A 19,326-nucleotide genomic window follows, 5' to 3' on the forward strand; every position below is an offset into this window, starting at 1 on the left:
ACATCTGCGTCACTTTTATGCAGCCCCATCGAATCTAAACAAAAAGAGAAACTGCGATCATTCAGCGGTAGATCTGCGTGTCTCCGGTTCCGGGCTACAGTTCCGAGCCCATCAGGATCATACCAAACCCCCAACACAAATCCACAGTCGTGTGAGAGCTGATAAAGGTGGTGGTTTACCGGAGCCTGGTCCGGAACAGCGCATGTTCGGGTCCAGGAAGCGATGAGGAGTGAAATGACCATCATGGTCATCTAACGACCCAAAGAGCACCAGAACCACACAAAGAAACAGCATTATTTCTGGTTATATACAGAGATACGGACCGACCCGGTTCTGTTGGAGGGTGGTATTAGCTTTAGCTTTAGCATGACTGCAGGGATGCGCTGATTCGGATCCATTTCATCCTCATTTCACAGGTAAATAAAGACAAAACACTTGAATTGCTGTGTTTCTGTTCTGTATTTACACATATGAGTGTTTAATTGAAGTTTAGTGCTTACAAACTATCCACACACTCACGTGAAGCTAACCTGCTAACATGAGATCAGTTCTTTAAACTCTTTATTCAGTGTTTTATTACTCCTATATTGTCATACATCAACACAATATAATCTGATTTATACGGGTTGTTGCCTCAGTTGTAAATATTAGCAGTCACTTGTATATCAAAAAAAGTTTTCTAATTTATATTTATAGAGACTGAAAAGCTATTTAGACAACATTTTTTGAGTATCATGAGGCGCTAAAAGTGCCCCAAAAGTGCTACATGTATAATTTAGATGCCCAAAAATGTGCCAATGTCAGCCTCAATGTAAAAATAATTTCAATTAAGAGAGATATAAACATAAATATTCATAAAATTGACCTGAGTTTACTTTAAACCAGAGTATATCCTAACTAACATAAGTGTTGGGTAAGTTACTCTAAAAAGTAATCAATTACTAATGACATCTTTTACAGTGTAATGAGATTACTCTACAAGTTACTCTGAAAAGTAATTGCATTACTTATTACTAATTACTTTCTAAAACTCTGATCAACCTCGACCAGATGGAAAATACAAGGATAGACATGAAACTGTTCTTTTAATTCTTTCAAATAAATCAAATAAATTATTCATGAACTAGCAAAAGAATTTAAGGGGGCGGCGTTAAATTAGAAATCATATATTTTAACATTAGATGTTAAATGTCAATTTTAAATTCACTGTTGTTTTATACAGAATTGTTCTTTAGTCTATACAGTTTTTAACATGATTGCATCAGAATTACTGAAAAATTAAGAGCAATCCCTAAATTAATTTAATTACAGTAATTACTTGGTGATGCATTACACCCAACACTGCTATCATAACAGTACTGTGATATAACCATTCCTTTTGCATGTGTACAGTGTATTAACCATGGTATTTGTTGTCGAACCTTAATTTAAATACTCACACCAACATTTTAAGCCTTGTAGACGCTAACAAAAACCTGCCATCGTACTAACACCTTTTTTGACATTGTACCTTGGTAATGACATGTATTTTGGGGGCATATACCATGGGAGGATGATGTAAATACCATGGTAACTGAATGTGTTTTTGATTCAGTGCCATGGTATTGCCAACAGATACCATCGTCGCAGTACCATGGTGCCACCACAGCACTTCTTAATAAGCAGAAAGGACACTTTTATGATCATTCCTCCTTAATCGGAGTGTCTTTATCGCACGTTTATTTACAGTTAACATGAAGTTGACAAAAATAGAACCCATTATTATTATTATTATTATTATTATTATTGACCCCTCCAAACAACTGGCTTCATTTTTGTATATAACATCCAAGTACTAATGGATTAAATAAACATTTTTAATTAAATATCCTGTTCCATTCTTAAATACGTCACATTAGGAATTTGAGATGGGCTGCGAATGCTATTTCATGTTGACTTTAAAGGAATATTCCGGGTTCAATACTGGTTAAGGTCAATTGACAGCATTTGTGGCACAATGTTAATTCCTACATTTCAATTTGTCCCTCATTTTCTATAGAAAAAGCTAAAATCAAGGTAACAGTGAGGCACTTACAGTGGAAGTGAATGGGGCCAATTATTGGACGGTTATAATTTATAAAAGCACTTTTATTTTGTTAAAACCTGTGTATTATTTGAGCCGAATCACAGTATTTAAATCACAGTTTTTATGGTTGTTTTAAGGTTTAAGGCATTAGGTGTAATGGTATTGAAGTTGTAAATTGGATATAACTTTACTCAAAAGGTTAGTCAGTGATTGTATCACACTATATTCATATATCAATGCTTAATTTTTACATCTTGTGTCTATAATTTTGAAACGGTGAGTATTTTAATGTTTACAGATTGGCCCCTATTCACTTCCATTATAAGTGCCTCACTGTAACCCAGAGTTTTGCTTTTTTTTTTTTTTTTTTTTAAAGAATAAGTCAGTCCAAATTACGTTGAGGTAATCAACATTATGCCACAAGTGCTTTCGATTAGGCGTAACTTGTTTTGAACCTGGAATATTCGTTTAAAATTAAAAACCAAGTCTGTTACAACTGTTCCCGCTCTTTCACTCAGGCTAGCGGATGTCACGGCCGTCTTCATGGATTTTTCTCAGATGACACATCTGTTCATTGCACAGGCACCTGGGTGAGTGTCCCATACGAGAACACATGTGTATACTTGATCCATGGTGAAATACTCCCTGTGAACCTGTTCTAATACTGATGAGTACAGCATGTCTTAATCCCAACTCTATAATACACTGCAAGGCATGAGATTGTTTGGACTTCTGGTCCAGTCTGCTGCTTGGTCAATACAGCGTTCCAGCCTTGTTAGATACACAATTTAGTAACAGCTATAATGTGAAACACCTGTTCTTCATATCACTGCGTAGTACCCTTTAGAGCCCAACTATTAACATTTGCAATGGTTACATTAGAGCATCGATGTTCAAGCCAAATCTACGCCCTTGGCAAACAGTATGCCGCTGCTCAGCTGTTTCGAACTTCTTTTTAACTCTTGAGCGAAGCACAATTTTCCCGTGAGTGTGCTGGGGCCTTTAGGCATGGTAGAAATATCAATCCTCATTTGATCAATCCTTATATCGATCTGTTAACTTAATATCCATTGAACTGCATAGTTTGGGCCCTGTTGATTTTTAAATAATATATATTTTTGCATTTTTGATGGAGTGCGTACTCCAGGTAGGGAAGGAGGTATTGCCACAAGTGAAGGAGTTCAAGTACCTCGGGGTCTTGTTCACGAGTGAGGGGACAATGGAGCGGGTGGTTGGCCGGAGAATCGGGGCAGCAGGGGCGGTATTGCACTCGCTCTATCGCACCGTTGTCACGAAAAGAGAGCTGAGCCGAAAGGCAAAGCTCTCGATCTACCGGTCAATTTTTGTTCCTACCCTCACCTATGGTCATGAAGGTTGGGTCATGACCGAAAGAACTAGGTCGCGAGTACAAGCGGCCGAAATGGGCTTCCTCAGAAGGGTGGCGGGCTTCTCCATTAGAGATAGGGTGAGGAGCTCAGTCATCCGTGAGGAGCTCTGAGTAGAGCCGCTGATCCTTTGCGTCGAAAGGAGTCAGTTGAGGTGGTTTGGGCATCTGGTAAGGATGCCACCTGGCCGCCTCCCTAGGGATGTGTTTCAGGCACGTCCAGCTGGGAGGAGGCCTCTGGGAAGACCCAGGATTAGGTGGAGAGATTACATCTCCACACTGGCCTGGGAACGCCTCAGGGTCCCCCAGTCAGAGCTGGTTAATGTGGCTCGGGATAAGGAAGTTTGGGGCCCCCTGCTGGAGCATCTGCCCCTGCGACCCGACTTCGGATAAGCGGTTGAAGATGGATGGATGGATGTATTTTTGCATGATGTACCAAGTTAGTTGGATCCCTGGATAATTTACAACCATAGCTGAGAGGGAATTTGATGAATCGGAATCAAATCAAATTGCATAGAAAATTAATCGGATTGAGAGCTTGTGAACTGGAATCAAATCAAATTGGGAAATGTGCATCCCAGTCCTAACTTAGAACACCTTAGCAACCGCACAGCAATGCCCTGGCAACCACCCACAACACCCTAACATCATAGCAGCAACTCTTTAAGTTTCTCCCATAGTGCGGTCTGTTATGTGCCGAAGTTTAATACTTAATATACGTAATAGTAATAGCAATTCTTCACTAATACATTTAAATGCTGGTGTAGTGGACTAAAGCGCTAAACTGGTAATCAGAAGGTCGCTGGTTCGAACCCCACAGCCACCACCATTGTGTCCTTGAGCAAGGCACTTAACTCCAGGTTGCTCCGGGGGGATTGTCCCTGTAATAAGTGCACTGTAAGACACTTTGGATAAAAGTGTCTTCCAAATGCATAAATGTAAATGTAAATGTGTAGCTCAGTCTTGCCTAGTAACAGTTTTGTGACAACTTTGCTCAGGCATTTAGTAATACAGGGTGCTCCACATAGCTCAGCGATTGTGGCCAATCAGAATGAAGGAGGAGCACTGTCTCCGCCTTGTGACGGTCACTGCTTCTGAATGAAAGTGTATGCGATCACACACTAATTACTAGTTCAACAACCACAGTGAATAGAGTTCACCACACTAGTTAGTGCCCTGCCTCGATTTGACGACAGGGTGCAATCAATTGCACATTGTTTAACTGGTTTTCTTTGTTTGGAGTGAATGAGAATTCTGTGCTGACAATTCCCTTATGAGATGATGATGATGATGCCACTATATTTTCTTGTATCATATACTGGTTTGTTGTGTTGCAAAAGTCTAGGGAGTGGTGACCACAGTGAGTCTGTAGTATGGAAGGAAGTGAAGCTCAGGTTCATATTGACCCTTTGACGTTTGTGGACTTTTTGCCGTTAAAATGAGGAACAATATACGTCCAATATAGATTCATGTCATCGTCATTGTTCAGTGGAAGTGGGATGAAAGGGTTGTGAAACTGTTTTACATTAAATGGCATAATAATAGTTTGGTGTTGCTAGTGGTACATTAATTACACACTTTAGCTAACTAAAGTAATTGTGCATCTTGGATTGTGTATTGTTGTTATTTCCTAAATAGTCAAAGAACATGTAAAAAAAAAAAAAAAGTTAGAATATTCCGGGTTCAATTGACAGAATTTGGGGCATTATATTGATTACCACATTTCTACTCATCCCTCCTTTTCTTTAAAAAAGCAAAAATCGAGGTTACAGTGAGGCACTTACAATCGGGCCAATTTGTTTTAGGGTTTTAAGGCAGAAATGTGAAACTTATCATTTTAGAAAAGTACTTACGTTAATTCTTATGTTCAAACTTGTGTATTATTTGAGCTGTCAAGTTGTTTGTATAATTTTAATGGTCATTATGCCATCATTAGGCATACCATAAAATATTGAATATTGATTGGCATGTTATTTTATCGATATGTTTTTGAGGCATTGATAAATTAACATTAGCCGATATTGTGAGGGCCTGGGTATCTCAGCGAGTATTGACGCTGACTATCACACCCGGAGTCACAAGTTCGAATCCATGGCGTGCTGAGTGACTCCAGCAAGGTCTCTTAAGCAACCAAATTGTCCCAGTTGCTAGGGAGGGTAGAGTCACATGGGGTAACCACCTTGTGGTCGCTATAATGCGGTTCGCTCTCGGTGGGGCGCGTGGTGATTTGTGCGTGGCTGCTGCAGAGAATAGTGTGAAGCCTCCACGTGCCTTTTTGTCTTAAAACCTAGTTTGATTTTCATCAAAGTAACTATATTGAAAAAAAGACAATCAGTATTGTTCTTGTACATATTGAATGCATCATTCAAACATTCACAGTGTAGTTTGGAAAAAATATGTGAACCCTTAGGCTAATTATGTCAACAAAAGCTAATTAGAGTCTGGAGTTGGCAAACCTGGCGTTCAATTAATGATATGAGTTTGGAGGTGTGGGTTAGAGCAACTTTGTCTTATAAAAAGCACTCAAACATTTTGTGTTTGCAATTCACAAGAAGTATCAGCTGATGTGGACCGTGCCTCACAAAAAATAAATCTCAGAAGACCTACGATCAAGATTTATTGCTTTGCCTAAAGCTGGAAAGGGTTACAAAGTTATCTTGAAGAACTCAGAATTTCATCTGTCCACAGTTAGAGAAACTGTCTATAAATGGTGATTTAGTACTATAGGTACTCTCTCTAGAAGTGGCTGTCCAGCCAAGATGACCAGAGTGACAGATAAAGACTTGAAGGAATCATTGGAACTGGTTAACATCGCTGTTCATGAGTCTACTCTACAGAAAACATTAAACATGCATGTGTCCATATCAGGACACCACGAAAGAAGCCGCTGCTTCCCAACAAAAACATAACTGTGTGCCTGAAGTTTGCCAAAGACCACCTTGACACTCCACAACGCTGCTGGGCAAATAAGCTGTGGACTGATGAAACTATGGTTGAATTATTTTGAAAGAACAGGCAGCACTACCTATGGCATAAAGAGGGCACTGCACACCAACATGAAAACATCATCCCAACGTTGACATACGGTGGAGGGAGCATCAGATTTGTGGCTGCTTTGCTACTTCAGGCCTGGACCGCTTCCCATCATCGAGGAAAAAATGTATTCCTAAGTTAATAAAGATATCCTACAGGATAATGTCAGGGTGGCTGTGCACCAGCTGAAGCTCAGTAGAAGTTGGGTGATGCAGCACGATAATGACCCTAAAACATCAAAGTAAATCCACTACAGAATGATGACAAAAAAGAAAATCCACATTTTGGAGTGTCCCAGTCAGAGCCCAGACCTTAACCTAACCCCTAGCCATAACATTTGTAGCAGCAAATGTATAGGCAAGCATTATTTGCCAAAATTCTAGCCAAACATATATGTATATATTGTATGTGGAAGTGTTGAGTAATTAATTGAGTTTTTGATTTGTAATCTTCAGGGCATGGTGACTGCTGTCCATCAGCCAGAGCAGCGGCGTCTAGCGAGAGCCGTCTGGTCCTGAAGGAAGACGTATAGGTGACGACACGGACAGGAGGACGAATCCAGGACAGAGAGCGAGAGAGACATGGGGCAGTGTGTGACTAAATGTAAAAACCCCACGTCCTCTCTAGGCAGCAAAAGTGGAGAAAAGGATTCTGGTAAATCTCACGGAAAGAAGGGTGGTAGCGGTACGGGGGCCGTGCACAAGGAGGATGTATCCGCCAAGTCCTCCGCCGACATCATATTCAACGGCACCAAAGTGTCAGAGGTCACCGTGGATGGCAGCATGGCTCCACCTACATCGGTGGGTGACGTGCTGCGGGAGCTGCCCGCACTGGACGGGGAAGGCATGTCGCTCGCACGGATTGAGGAGATGTTCTTGCGTTATAAGGACGAATATGAAGATGCCATCTTGGAGGAGGGAATGGAACAGTTTTGCGATGATCTGTGTGTCGATCCGGCCGAGTTTAAAGTGCTGGTGCTGGCATGGAAGTTCCAGGCTGCTACAATGTGCAAGTTTACAAGGTAAGGATAAACAGTTTGAAGTGTGTGTGTGTGTGTGTGTGTGTGTGTGTGTGTGTATGTATTTGTGTGTGTGTGTGTGTCTTAAAGGACCTGCTGCAAATGTCTTTGTGCCAGATTCCACAGGATACCTTGAAGGGTCTTGTAGAGTCCATGCCTCGATGGGTCAGAGCTGTTTTGGGGGCACGAGGGGGACATTTGGCAGGTGGTATTAATGGTGTGTGTGTACTAAATGAGTAAATATAAAGATGGAGAGATGACCGATTTGGACTTCCTCATTGTTCCTGAGAAGGTGTGGCTTTAACCGATGGACCTGATTATGCACTAGTTATAAATGTTAGCTGATTTGTAATGCAATAAAAAATATAATCATGTAAACATAAAGTAGGCTGACTGTAATCTGATTATGCATATTTTTAAATGTCATCTAATTGCAGGTACTTGATTTTTGTAACCTGATACGTGATTCAGATTACATGTAATCAGTTACCGCCCAACACTGCCTGTTTTAAACCAGTGATTGTTTTTGTGTGTATGAGAAGCGTTTTGAAAGCACTGTGAAGACCCCGAACATTTTAGTGTGAACGTGGACATAAAGCCAACATTAAATGGAATTTGCGACCCATTTTATTTCCAAAATGACACAAAATAAAATGCTAAAACTTGATAATATCCATTGAGAATTGTCGTTTCAGAGGCAGAAAACATGCAATGTTACTTTTTTGGAATAACGTGCACCAACGAATTGGGCACAATAAAACGTGCAATGTGTATTCGTAAAATAAATGTGGTCCAAGTTTGAATTTGGTGTGACATAAAGCATTATGGGGCAGCTGTGGCTCAGGTGGTAGAGCAGGTCGCCCACAGGGTTGGTGGTTCGAATCCTGGCCCACATGCCGAAGTGTCCTTGGGCAAGACACTGAACCCCAAGTTGCTCCCAATGGCAATCTAGTGCCTTGCATGACAGCTCTGCCTTCGTGCGTGTGTGTGTGCGTGTGTGTGTGTGTGTGTGTGTGTGAGCGTGTATTTATCACTTTGTGGGGACCAAATGTCCCCATAAGGATAGTAAAACCCGAAATTTTTGACCTTGTGGGGACATTTTGTTGGTCCCCATGAGGAAAACAGCTTATAAATCATACTAAATTATGTTTATTGAAAATGTAAAAATGCAGAAAGTTTTCTGTGAGGGTTAGGTTTAGGGGTAGGGTTAGGTTTAGGGGATAGAATATAAAGTTTGTACAGTATAAAAACCATTATGTCTATGGAAAGTCCCCATAAAACATGGAAACACAACATGTGTGTGTGTGTGTGTGTGTGTGTGTGTGTGTGTGTGTGTGTGTGTGTGTGTGTGTGTGTGTGTGTGTGTGTGTGTGTGAGTGAGAAGCATTCTCAAAAATATATATATATATATATATTATAAAAAATAATAATACAGATCATTAAAATGCATTACATTATTTTGGCACACAAGTATTAACAAAAGACAATACAAAAATTGGCCCGTAGACTGCAATATATTGTTCTTTACCACTAGGTGGTGCAAACAGGTGTTGATGAAGATCAAGACCAACATGGAGAGGACCTGGAAAATTGCCAGTTTTGATAAATCTATTATTTTCAGTCTCTTCGGCATTCCTGCAGCTAAACAACAGTAGTGAATACCCAACTTACAGTTTAATTCATTTATGAAAACTGACTATTTTCCATTGACAACAATGCAGGTGAAACTTGGATAACCCTACTAATGAGAGCCCAGTGTGATGACACCGGTTGTGATAAAGCTTTATTTGATGAAGACCTCTCCCTGTTACTCTTGATCTTCATCAACACCCAATTGCACCACCTAGTGGTGAAGCCTAGTAGCAGCATGTGAAGATTGTGCTTCGGCACTCTACTGCCTCTCCTGCAATACCAGGATGTTCACGGTTGAATTTCCAACCAAACTTTAACCACTGAAATTTTAGAGGTGAATCTGCAAAGTGAAATAATATTAACTGCCGAATAGGGCTGCAACTAAAGATTATTAGAGCGACTATTACAACGATTAATCATTAGCTCTTAACCGATTATTCAGCTTGTGCTCTGACTTAAAAGGTTGGATTAAACGTGCTTATTAACAATAAAGAGGAAATAATACCTCTAAATGACATTCACTGAGTTAAAGGGGATGATTCAGTAAAGAATGTCAATGCAAAAAATCCTATTATTATTATCAAGTGTTTTCTCTTGTTTTCCATTTAAATTTGTCTAAAAATCAAGATACCTTTACTTGAGAAGCAACATATAACATATAAGATATTTAGACTTGCTTTAAGACAATGTATCTTAAATACAAGTGTATTTTTCCACTTATTATGTGAACTATATGTGTTATACTACTTCGAGTGCTGTAAAGATGAAAATATACTATTCAAGATCTATTCTCTAAAAGCAAGTCTAAATATCTTATCTGCTGCTTCTCAAGTGAATGCATCATTACAGTTTCATATGATCTCATCTTACGTTAAATGAGATCAAACGACTATATCGGCAATAAAAAAAAAATTGTAGACAAAAAATGTCATTGTCGAAATGTCAGCAAATTTTTTCAGCCCTACTGCCGTACAATAAATACAAAATAAAATGTAAAAAAATAAAAATCGGCGACCTGTATTTTGCAAGGTGAAATATTTATTATTGCATTTTTAATAGGTCTGTCGATTTAACGCATTAATTCAGTGCGATTAATTTTACAAAAATAACGTGTTAATTTTTTTTAACGCATTTAATCGCACTTCCCCCAGACCATAATTAGGAAGATTCCTGAGAAATGTAAGCTTGTAGTACCACCTGTTTACTCCAGAGGGCAGTAAGTGAAACTTCAGCTGAATGAGCAACTCAGTTTATTACAGTGAAGAAACACTTCAGTAGGCGTTCCTGCGTTCAAAACACACGAAGGGATCTCAAGATGCGTTTAAAAAGTGAGTATTAAACTATATTTAACTTGACACAGTGACCTAAACATTTTATGTTTAAGTTTATGATGCAACACACCCGAGACGCTACATAAGCATGTCTGACGCAGGGTGTGGCTGGATTGAGATGGTGCAAAATTCGGAAATTATATGATTTATATCATATATTGATAGAAATATGTATAATCATCATATATTGAATTATTTTTATATGAGGGGCTTTCTCAGCAAATATTTGTATATGTGATTAATCGCGATTAATTAATCGGGAGACCATGTAATTAATTCGATTAAAAATTTGAATGGATTGTCAGCCCTAATTTTTAATAATGACATTGTGCGCGAAATGTTTGCAATTGAAATGTGCACAGCTTAAATATACAATTATGTGAAGTTGCATCCCAAAAAAAATCTAAGCACTGTTAATGCAATGCGTTTATTTTTCAATTAAACGCATTGCGAAGGTATTTCAAAATAAGAGTCTCTGGTATATTTTGGGCTTGTTTATAATTAAAAGTCCTGCATTATCTTGTTATTTTTCTGGTTATTTTTGGTATTTTAGTAGCACAATAAACTGCATGTGGGATTTAATTCAATTTGGAATCTGAACATTTACCAGCTGGTGTCTAATTTACATTTTTAGTTCCATATCACGAAATTTGGTCGCATATGCGAGTGATTTGCTCGCATGTTAAAAGATTGATCTTGGGATTTAAGAATCGATATCGAAATAGTTCAAATAGAGATTGCTATGCATTGGAAAATGTATATATACAATGCCCTACTAATTGGTCGTGAATGCCGTTTCATGTTGACTTTACAATCCAAAACTTTTTGGCTAATTTTTTCTCTCTGGCTCTAGGAGGGAGTTTGTCGACGGCTGTAGGGCAATCCAGGCCGACAGTATACCGGGGATCTGCTCGCGTTTCTCTGTGCTGCTAGAGGAGTCTCGTGGAGAAGAGAGCTTCAAAGATCTGTACCGCTTCACGTTTCAGTTCGGTCTGGACGCCGAGCAGGGCCAGCGCTCGCTGCAGCGGGCCATCGCCATCGCGCTGTGGCGGCTCGTCTTCACACTGGACACGCCCCCAGTGCTGGAGCACTGGCTGGACTTCCTGTCGGAGAATCCGTGCGCCGTGCGCGGCATCTCTCGCGACACCTGGAACATGTTTCTGAACTTCACGCAGAGCGTCGGCCAGGACCTCAGCAACTACAGCGAAGACGAGGCCTGGCCCAGCCTGTTCGACTCATTCGTGGACTGGGAAATGGAGAGGCGCAGGAGAGAACGAGTGGATGACACAGAGACAGAGTCCACCACGGACTGTGTGGGTGCCTCGATGTGGGCGACAACTTGAGGGTTTTTGTTTTTTGGGATGGCCGGTGAATTCAGGACTATGACTTGCGTAGATGTTTCTGAGCCCGTCACTCTCCATCCAAATTTGTGAATTATTATTATTATTATTATAATTACATTTTTGGTCTTATTGCATTGGGCATCCCAGTGCGTGCTCTGATTTTGTTTAAATGAAAGGGCTCCAAACGAATAGTTTTTTTAAAGCACTTTTATTTAAGTTATTGTTTTATTTTTCGCTATTGGTAATTTAAAGGGATAGTCCACTCAAAGATGAAAATTCTGTCATCATTTACTCGCTCTTATGTCATTCCTCAATACTTGAATTTCTTACGTTAATCGTTATTCACTGATAATCTTCCTCTCCGGTGGGAGATTCAGTCAGATATGTGAACAAATAATTTTGTGATCTGCTGATTCATTTAAAGGATCTGACTCAAAAGAACCATTCGTGCAAATTGGGCATAACTACTACTTTAATGAACTCTAAAATGCCAGATTTTCACTGAATAATGACCGTTTCTGGTCCGTTTCTCACATAAAGCTATCGTACAGCTTCAGAACACTTGAAAGATGGCGCACGAGTCGTGTGGACCACTTTTTGGATACTTTTATAGAGCTTTTGTGGCTTTATTCACTTTCATAATAATGAACGCAGTGACTAGGATATCCTTAAAAAAGGAGAGTTGGGTTTAGAATGACGTGAAGATGAGTAAATGATGACAGCGTTTTCACTTTTGGGGCGAACTATTCCTTTCATTTGTTTTAATGTTCACATTTCTTAGGTTCTCCCGATTGCCTCGTGAAAATTTTGGCAATGACCAACACGCCAAAGAAAAGGGAATTCCGTCAGCTGCCTACCGAGCTTCAATACACACACATTCATCCACATATGCAACCCCTTTCCACACACACACACACATAGATACCAGCATAAACACTGTAGGGGACTTTATCAGCTTTAGTTGTGTTTTAACAGTTATGTTTAGTTTTCATTTGGTTCTGGGGTGTGTGTTGGTGATATTGGTTACATTTAACATCAGATTTTGGTGATGTACTGACGCCAGAAAAAAACCAATATCTCACGTGCTTCCCGGCCCATTTCTGTCTATTTATTTCTTTACAATTCATGTTTCTCTAATGCATTGATTCTGTGAGGGTGTGTGTGCGCGTGCGAGAGAGTGCGCGTGAGTGTGCGCGATTATGTGTGTGCGCGTGCGAGAGTGTGCGCGATTATGTGTGTGCGCGTGCGAGAGTAGTGTGCGCGATTATGTGTGTGCGCGTGCGAGAGTGTGCGCGATTATGTGTGTGCGCGTGCGAGAGAGTGCGCGATTATGTGTGTGCGCGTGCGAGAGAGTGCGCGATTATTTGTAAGGGAAATGCTGATTTATTTGCGTTTGGAGGACTGCTGTGAGCTTTTATCTTTATTTTATTTTGCAGTTTACATTTTTTTTGAATGATTTTATTTCTGTCTTTTTGTGTCTGGTTTTATCAAAAAATGAAGCCGTTTATAATGAATAAAAATGTGTTAAACATTGGACTTTTGGGTTTTGTAATTTCTCTACTGAATCCTATCGTTATACTTATTTTGAGTTGGATTTGCACATATTTAATTATAAAATAATTGAGGTTCACCCTCATATGTTCACTTTGATCAACGCTTAATTTTGCCATTTAATGCACAGTTTGCAACATCCCCTGTCCAATTGTATTGCAGGGGTACAAAATTGCAAATATCGACCAAATACATAATGCAGAGAAGATAACAACGAGAAAATAGAAATACAAATAAAATGGGTGATATACCTAGATTTATAAGTTTTGTTTACATTGTGCATTAAAGAGATACATTAAAGGAAATGTCAGTTCTCTCATCATTTACTCACCCTTGTGCCATCCCAGATGTGTTCAACATAATTTCTTCTGCTGAACGCAAAGATTTTTAGCAGAATATCTCAGCTCAGTAAGTCCATATAATGCAGGTGAATGGTGACCAGAACTTTGTAGCTCCAAAAACCACTAAGTAAACAAAAGTAATATTCCAGTGGTTTAATCCATGTCTTCAGAAGCGATATGATCGATGTGGGTGAGAAATGGATCAAAATGTAAGTCCTTTTTTACTCTAAATCTCCACTTTCACTTTTACATCAGAAATGCACATGTGGTGCCTGTGTAGTTTCACTTTCACATCTGATTAAGAGTAAAAAAGCTGAGCTTCTTCTAAAAAATGTTATTTGTGTTCTGCCGAACAATAAAAGTCGTACACATTTGGGATGGCATGAGGTTGAGTAAATGATGAGGGAATTTTTTAAAATCAATACTGATTTTCCTCTTTCCCCTGTTCACTTCCCAGCCAAGACCTGCCCACTTAAACAGAGACTGTCTGATTGACATGTCAAGTGACCAACCAGAGTTCATTTTATTTCAACTGATGAACACTCTCACAAACTCTCACACACACGCACTCACGCACACACACATATACACTCTGCTCATTTTGGAGCAGTTAAAATTTTTTTTTAGGTTAACTTGTTTTTCTATTGCAGTTAACGGAAATGTTTTCATTTAGTTTTTGTTAATGATAATAATACTGCCCCAAATGTTCCCAAAGGGAGGTTTTTAGAACAATTTTATCCCCCAAGTATAGTTAAATAAACCCAAACACACACAGATTTATCTGGGCCATTGACAAATAAGGTTGTCAGAGATGATAAAAAGGAAAACTCTTCTTTTATAACATGCAAAAATAAATATTCATGCAAACAATGTATTTAATGACTTTGACTTGACAGTTACACCACGTGACATTTTTAGAGGTAATAAAATGCTTTTCTTGGTCCTTGAATACACATAAGTGCATGTATATTAATCATTAGTTTCAAACATATATATATATATATATATATATATTGTTTTAAATTAAAAAAATCCCCACTTTGTAGAATGCTGTCCAACCTGAATTTGATTTGGAGGACAAAAGTTTTATATATATATATAATTATCAATTTAAACACAATTGATAAATTATTAAAAAAAACAATACAGATTATTCCAAACTATTTATGCACTCATATATTTTCAAACTCAGCCTTATGTGAATGCTTATTGATTGATTACTAGCAACTTATGGGGACACTTTTGTCCTTAAACCAGACATGGGGACTTGTGACTTGGTGACTTGGACTCGAGTCGACTCGAGTCGCTATTTTTATGACTTGTGACTTGACTTGACAAAAAATAAAATACTTGAGACTTGACTTGGACTTGGAAGTTAAAGACTCGGGACTTGACTTGACTTGAGAGACGAAGACTTGAATGACTTGAGTGTTAATCACATCATGTTTTCAGTTTGAATATAAAATATATAAATTATTTTAAAAAATAAAGTTGATCCAGCTGGAGCGCAGGCTGAGAATAGTTTTGTCATGACTGGATCACGACACTATAGGCTATCATCAGCCATGCCCTCTCGTACCTTACGCACACCACGCCCACTTAGATCAGATAACCCATCAACATGTCAACCGGAGGGTAACGTTACCGAGGGTCATCGTTTTCGGCTTCAAAAATGATTATCAAGATGGTAAAAGACGAACAGCGCTTTGCAAGACATGCAACGTTAAGATCGCGGACAGCCAGACGACAACCTCCAATTTCGTCCGCCATTTGAAGAGCCATTCTGCCCAGTAAGTGCTTGTCAATTTGTTAATTTTATCTGGTTAGTTGGTAGTTAGCTAATGTAATAATAGCAGGGTTCCCACGGGTCCTTGAAATCCTTGAAAGTTTGTGAATCTGAAAAATAAAATTCAAGGCCCTGGAAAGTTCTTGAAAATAAACATACATATACAGGTCCTTGAAAGTGCTTGAATTTATTTTGTGCAAGAAGTTTTCTGGAAAAAAAAATCTGTCCATTAATTTTTTATTTCGCCAACACTTCGTGGCTTATGCTGCATACTAGCCTGCTTGATTTACGTTAGTTACGCGCATTTAAGTGTTTCCCGCGCGAGGTACTTTGTTTTGTACGTTGCCATGACGTTCACGCGCTGGTACCTCAACGTTTCCCACTCACAGACATTGCAAAAATAGGCTTATGGATATACTCTGAGTGTGTGTGTGTGGGAGTGTGAGTGTGTGTGTGTGTGTGAGTGAGTGAGTGAGTGTGGGTGTGGGAGTGTGGGAGAGAGTGTGTGAGAGAGTGAGTGTGTGTGTGTGTGTGTGTGTGTGTGTGTGTGTGAGCGAGCGAGAGTGAGTGAGTGAGTGTGGGTGTGGGAGAGAGTGTGTGTGAGTGGGTGTGTGAGAGAGAGAGAGTGTGGGAGAGAGAGTGGGGAGAGAGAGAGGTGTGAGAGAGAGAGAGTGAGAGAGAGAGTGTGTGAGAGAGAGTGTGTGTGAGAGAGAGAGTGTGTGAGAGAGAGAGTGTGTGTGAGAGAGAGAGTGTGTGAGAGAGAGTGTGTGTGAGAGAGAGAGTGTGTGTGTGAGAGAGAGTGTGTGAGAGAGAGTGTGTGAGAGAGAGGTGTGAGAGAGTGTGTGTGTGAGAGAGAGAGTGTGTGAGAGAGAGGTGTGGAGAGAGAGTGTGTGAGAGAGAGAGTGTGTGAGAGAGAGTGTGTGAGAGAGGAGAAATGTAACAAAGTTTAATGTACGTAACTGTGTTTGAGAGAGAGAGAGGGGAGGTGTTCAGAGAGGAGTCTGTTGGATGTTAAGCTGTTATATGTTTTATGGACTCAATGTTGAAAATTTAAAATATTTCAAACACTGTTGGCAGAAGTGAAAAATAAATAATTTTATGAAGTTACAATTTTGTTTGATTCCATGATGTATTTTACTGAACATGAGTATTGTAATTTACTGACAGTTACTTATATCTTGTCTTTTCACTTTATTATGATCAGATTCTGCAGGTAAAATTACAATAATAAGGTGACTTGACTTGGACTTGACTTGACATAGCCTGTGACTTGACTTGGACTTGACTTGACATAACCTGTGACTTGACTTGACTTGACTTGCCCAAGAAAAAAATACTTGGGACTTACTTGAGACTTGAAGGTGAAGACTTGAGACTTACTTGAGACTTGCACATGTGTGACTTGGTCCCATCTCTGCCTTAAACTATAGCTAAGTAACCCCACACACACCTGATTGTTCTCAGTCACGTTACAGAGAGATGTCTATTCCTATAAGTCTCTGAATATGTCATGAAATATGTTTTATTTCAGCTCTGCGGCCCAAAACCAGCGATACTGACTGAGAAAGACAGAGCTGAGGGTAATGAAAGTGTTAACAGGAGCTTTAATAAACCATAACAGTTTCTTTTAGGTCCAAAGATACATTGAAAATACAATGACCTCACCAACAGTGAGACACTCAGTTTATGTGTAACTTATGTATGATAAAGCTGCACATTTGCGTGTGTTTTTGCTAGAGTGTTTTCGAGTTGTACTACACTTGACAGTCAGATATTCTATTTGAAAACCTCTTTTTAAAGTAAGTGTCCTTTGAACCTTGCCATTTGATGTTGAAGGAGAGTAAATAATGCATAAAATAACATGCACAACAATGCATTTCATGTCTGTTACACTTATGATAGCGTGTGCGTTCTACAGACATATTTGTAATTTTTTGGGGCTCGCAGTCCAATTGCAAATTCACATGAACTGCACCCCAGTCCACATTCACCAATAATAGCTTGTAGCCATGTCTCAGCCAAAGGTTTGAGAGACTAGCTGTTTGTATGAACAATGGAAGAGCGTTTGGTGATGCCAGCGGCACAGAAACTGCATTCAGCATCTTAAACTGAGATTAAGGTTTATAGTAATCTCATAGCTACAGATTTTAATGATGATTTTTCCTAACCCTTGAGTAAACTGGACGCTTCATGGGGATCCTGTATTGCAATTCCAGTTTTTATCAGGATTAAGCATAATCCATAATCTACTGAGCAAAGTCATGGTTGTTTCTATAATCATGTGTTTGCAGAGTAAACTGCTGATTATAATAGAAGAGTTTTTTAGAAGCTCAAATGAATATTTCTGGACTAATTTCAAGTCAGAAATATTCAATTTGTTCACAGTTTGTTGAAAGTGAACCCGCCAAAGTATCGTCTAGCTAGACTTTTGTCTTGCGGCATAAAGTTGGGTCTACTTTGCGGTTTATTCTGGCCGTAACTGACCGCTTTGAGAGGAAGACACCGTCTGGCCAACATGTCTAATGGCCAACCAGTTTGTTTTGTTTTTATGTGCCATTTAGGGCCGGGCTTATCTAAAACAGTCGATACAAGGATGCAAACATAATTACGTAAGTAATTGCACAGAAGCGTCGGATTAATTTCACAGTGAAATCAGAAACAGTAGGTTGACTTTTCTTTAGTTAAAATCGGTCTGTGCTTACCGAAATGTGAACACATTGCCCCCAGTGGCCAAAGAGGTAAGTGTTGGTTGCATGGGCTCGTGTGAGCTACTTTTACTGTTTGTAATGTCCACAGAGGGGCGACAAAAGCGAGTTGTTTTCAGCTGTACAGGTGGTAAAACACTGAGGAGGAATGCATATTTTATAAACTGAACCTCAACCCTAAACTCAACTCTAAACCTAACCAAACCCTAGACCTCCGAATTGCACTCGTCTTATTTTGTGAATTTGACGTGCTTCCGGTTGTGCCACAGGAGAAGGTAAACATGCTTGAGCTGATGCAAAAATGTCTGATAGGAGATGCCACTTGTTGGTGAGTTGGCCGATCAGGGTACCGGAACTATCGGAAACAACATGCCGACTGCCCGCGTGATTATGTTGGATGTGTCGCTCTGCAATCGGCCGTACAGAAAACAATGAAGAAATAAGCTCAGATGTGTGCAGAATTTTGGTTAATCCAAAAGTAAGAAATGCAGATTTGTTTTTCACAGACGTAACTCAGAAAACAAACTGGAATATTCAGTTCTGCTCGTGGATATTTTTACATTTATGCATTTGGCAGACACTTTTTATCCAAAGCAACTTACAGAGCCCTTATTACAGGGACAATCCCCCCAGAGTAACCTGGAGTTAAGTGCCTTGCTCAAGAACACAATGTTAGTGGCTGTGGGGATCGAACCAGCAACCTTCTGATTACCAGATTACCAGTTATGTGCTTAGACCACTACACCACCACCACTCCAATATCTAGTTACTATTAAGCACCTCTAAAAACATTTTCATAATTTGAGAACTATTTAGAGGTGCTTAATAGTTACCGTTACTGTCTAACCCCTAAAGTTGCCATTAATAAAATGATTTAAGTGGTTCTTATTAAACGGTACTTGAAATGTCCCACTTTGGAATCATAACTCAAATATATGCACTCTTTAAACTTTGGTTTGAGTACTTCTAACTCAAAATTATCAAGTAAAATTTGCAGCCGTGTGGAATACCCAAAAGCCCTTGCGCTTGGATAAATGATGTATGTTTGGTCAAAACAAGGGAACTTATGTAGATAAATAATCATTATTTATAGTTTTAATTCTGAAGACTATTGTTGTTGTTTGTTGTAGCTGGTTG

At 39.4% G+C, this 19,326-nt stretch overlaps 1 protein-coding gene across 3 annotated transcripts; it reads left to right on the forward strand.

The window, feature by feature from the left end:
- The first annotated feature begins 50 nt into the window (after nucleotides 1-50).
- LOC127634216 (DCN1-like protein 3) lies at nucleotides 51-13,335 on the forward strand. Of its 3 annotated transcripts, XR_007969334.1 has the most exons (5): nucleotides 51-416; nucleotides 2,584-2,655; nucleotides 6,938-7,503; nucleotides 11,317-13,060; nucleotides 13,128-13,335. XR_007969334.1 is itself a non-coding variant. In XM_052113678.1 (4 exons), exons 3-4 carry the CDS (start codon nucleotides 7,064-7,066, stop codon nucleotides 11,804-11,806), a joined length of 930 nt encoding a protein of 309 aa, XP_051969638.1. In that variant the 5' UTR covers nucleotides 51-416; nucleotides 2,584-2,655; nucleotides 6,938-7,063; the 3' UTR covers nucleotides 11,807-13,335. The 3 variants fall into 3 exon arrangements, 2 of the variants coding, with proteins under 2 accessions (XP_051969638.1, XP_051969639.1); XM_052113678.1 differs by having other exon boundaries at nucleotides 11,317-13,335; XM_052113679.1 differs by lacking the exon at nucleotides 2,584-2,655 and having other exon boundaries at nucleotides 11,317-13,335.
- The last annotated feature ends 5,991 nt before the right edge of the window (nucleotides 13,336-19,326 follow it).

This window comes from Xyrauchen texanus, chromosome 41, assembly GCF_025860055.1.
Source record: "Xyrauchen texanus isolate HMW12.3.18 chromosome 41, RBS_HiC_50CHRs, whole genome shotgun sequence".
Classification (NCBI taxonomy): Eukaryota; Metazoa; Chordata; class Actinopteri; order Cypriniformes; family Catostomidae; genus Xyrauchen; species Xyrauchen texanus.

Excerpts from the sequence above, each read along its gene's own strand:
- LOC127634216 (XM_052113678.1), top strand. The coding sequence starts at position 7,064 with ATGGGGCAGTGTGTGACTAAATGTAAAAACCCCACGTCCTCTCTAGGC. Across the intron at positions 7,504-11,316 it reads ACAATGTGCAAGTTTACAAG|GAGGGAGTTTGTCGACGGCT; the intron begins GTAAGGATAAAC and ends CTCTGGCTCTAG.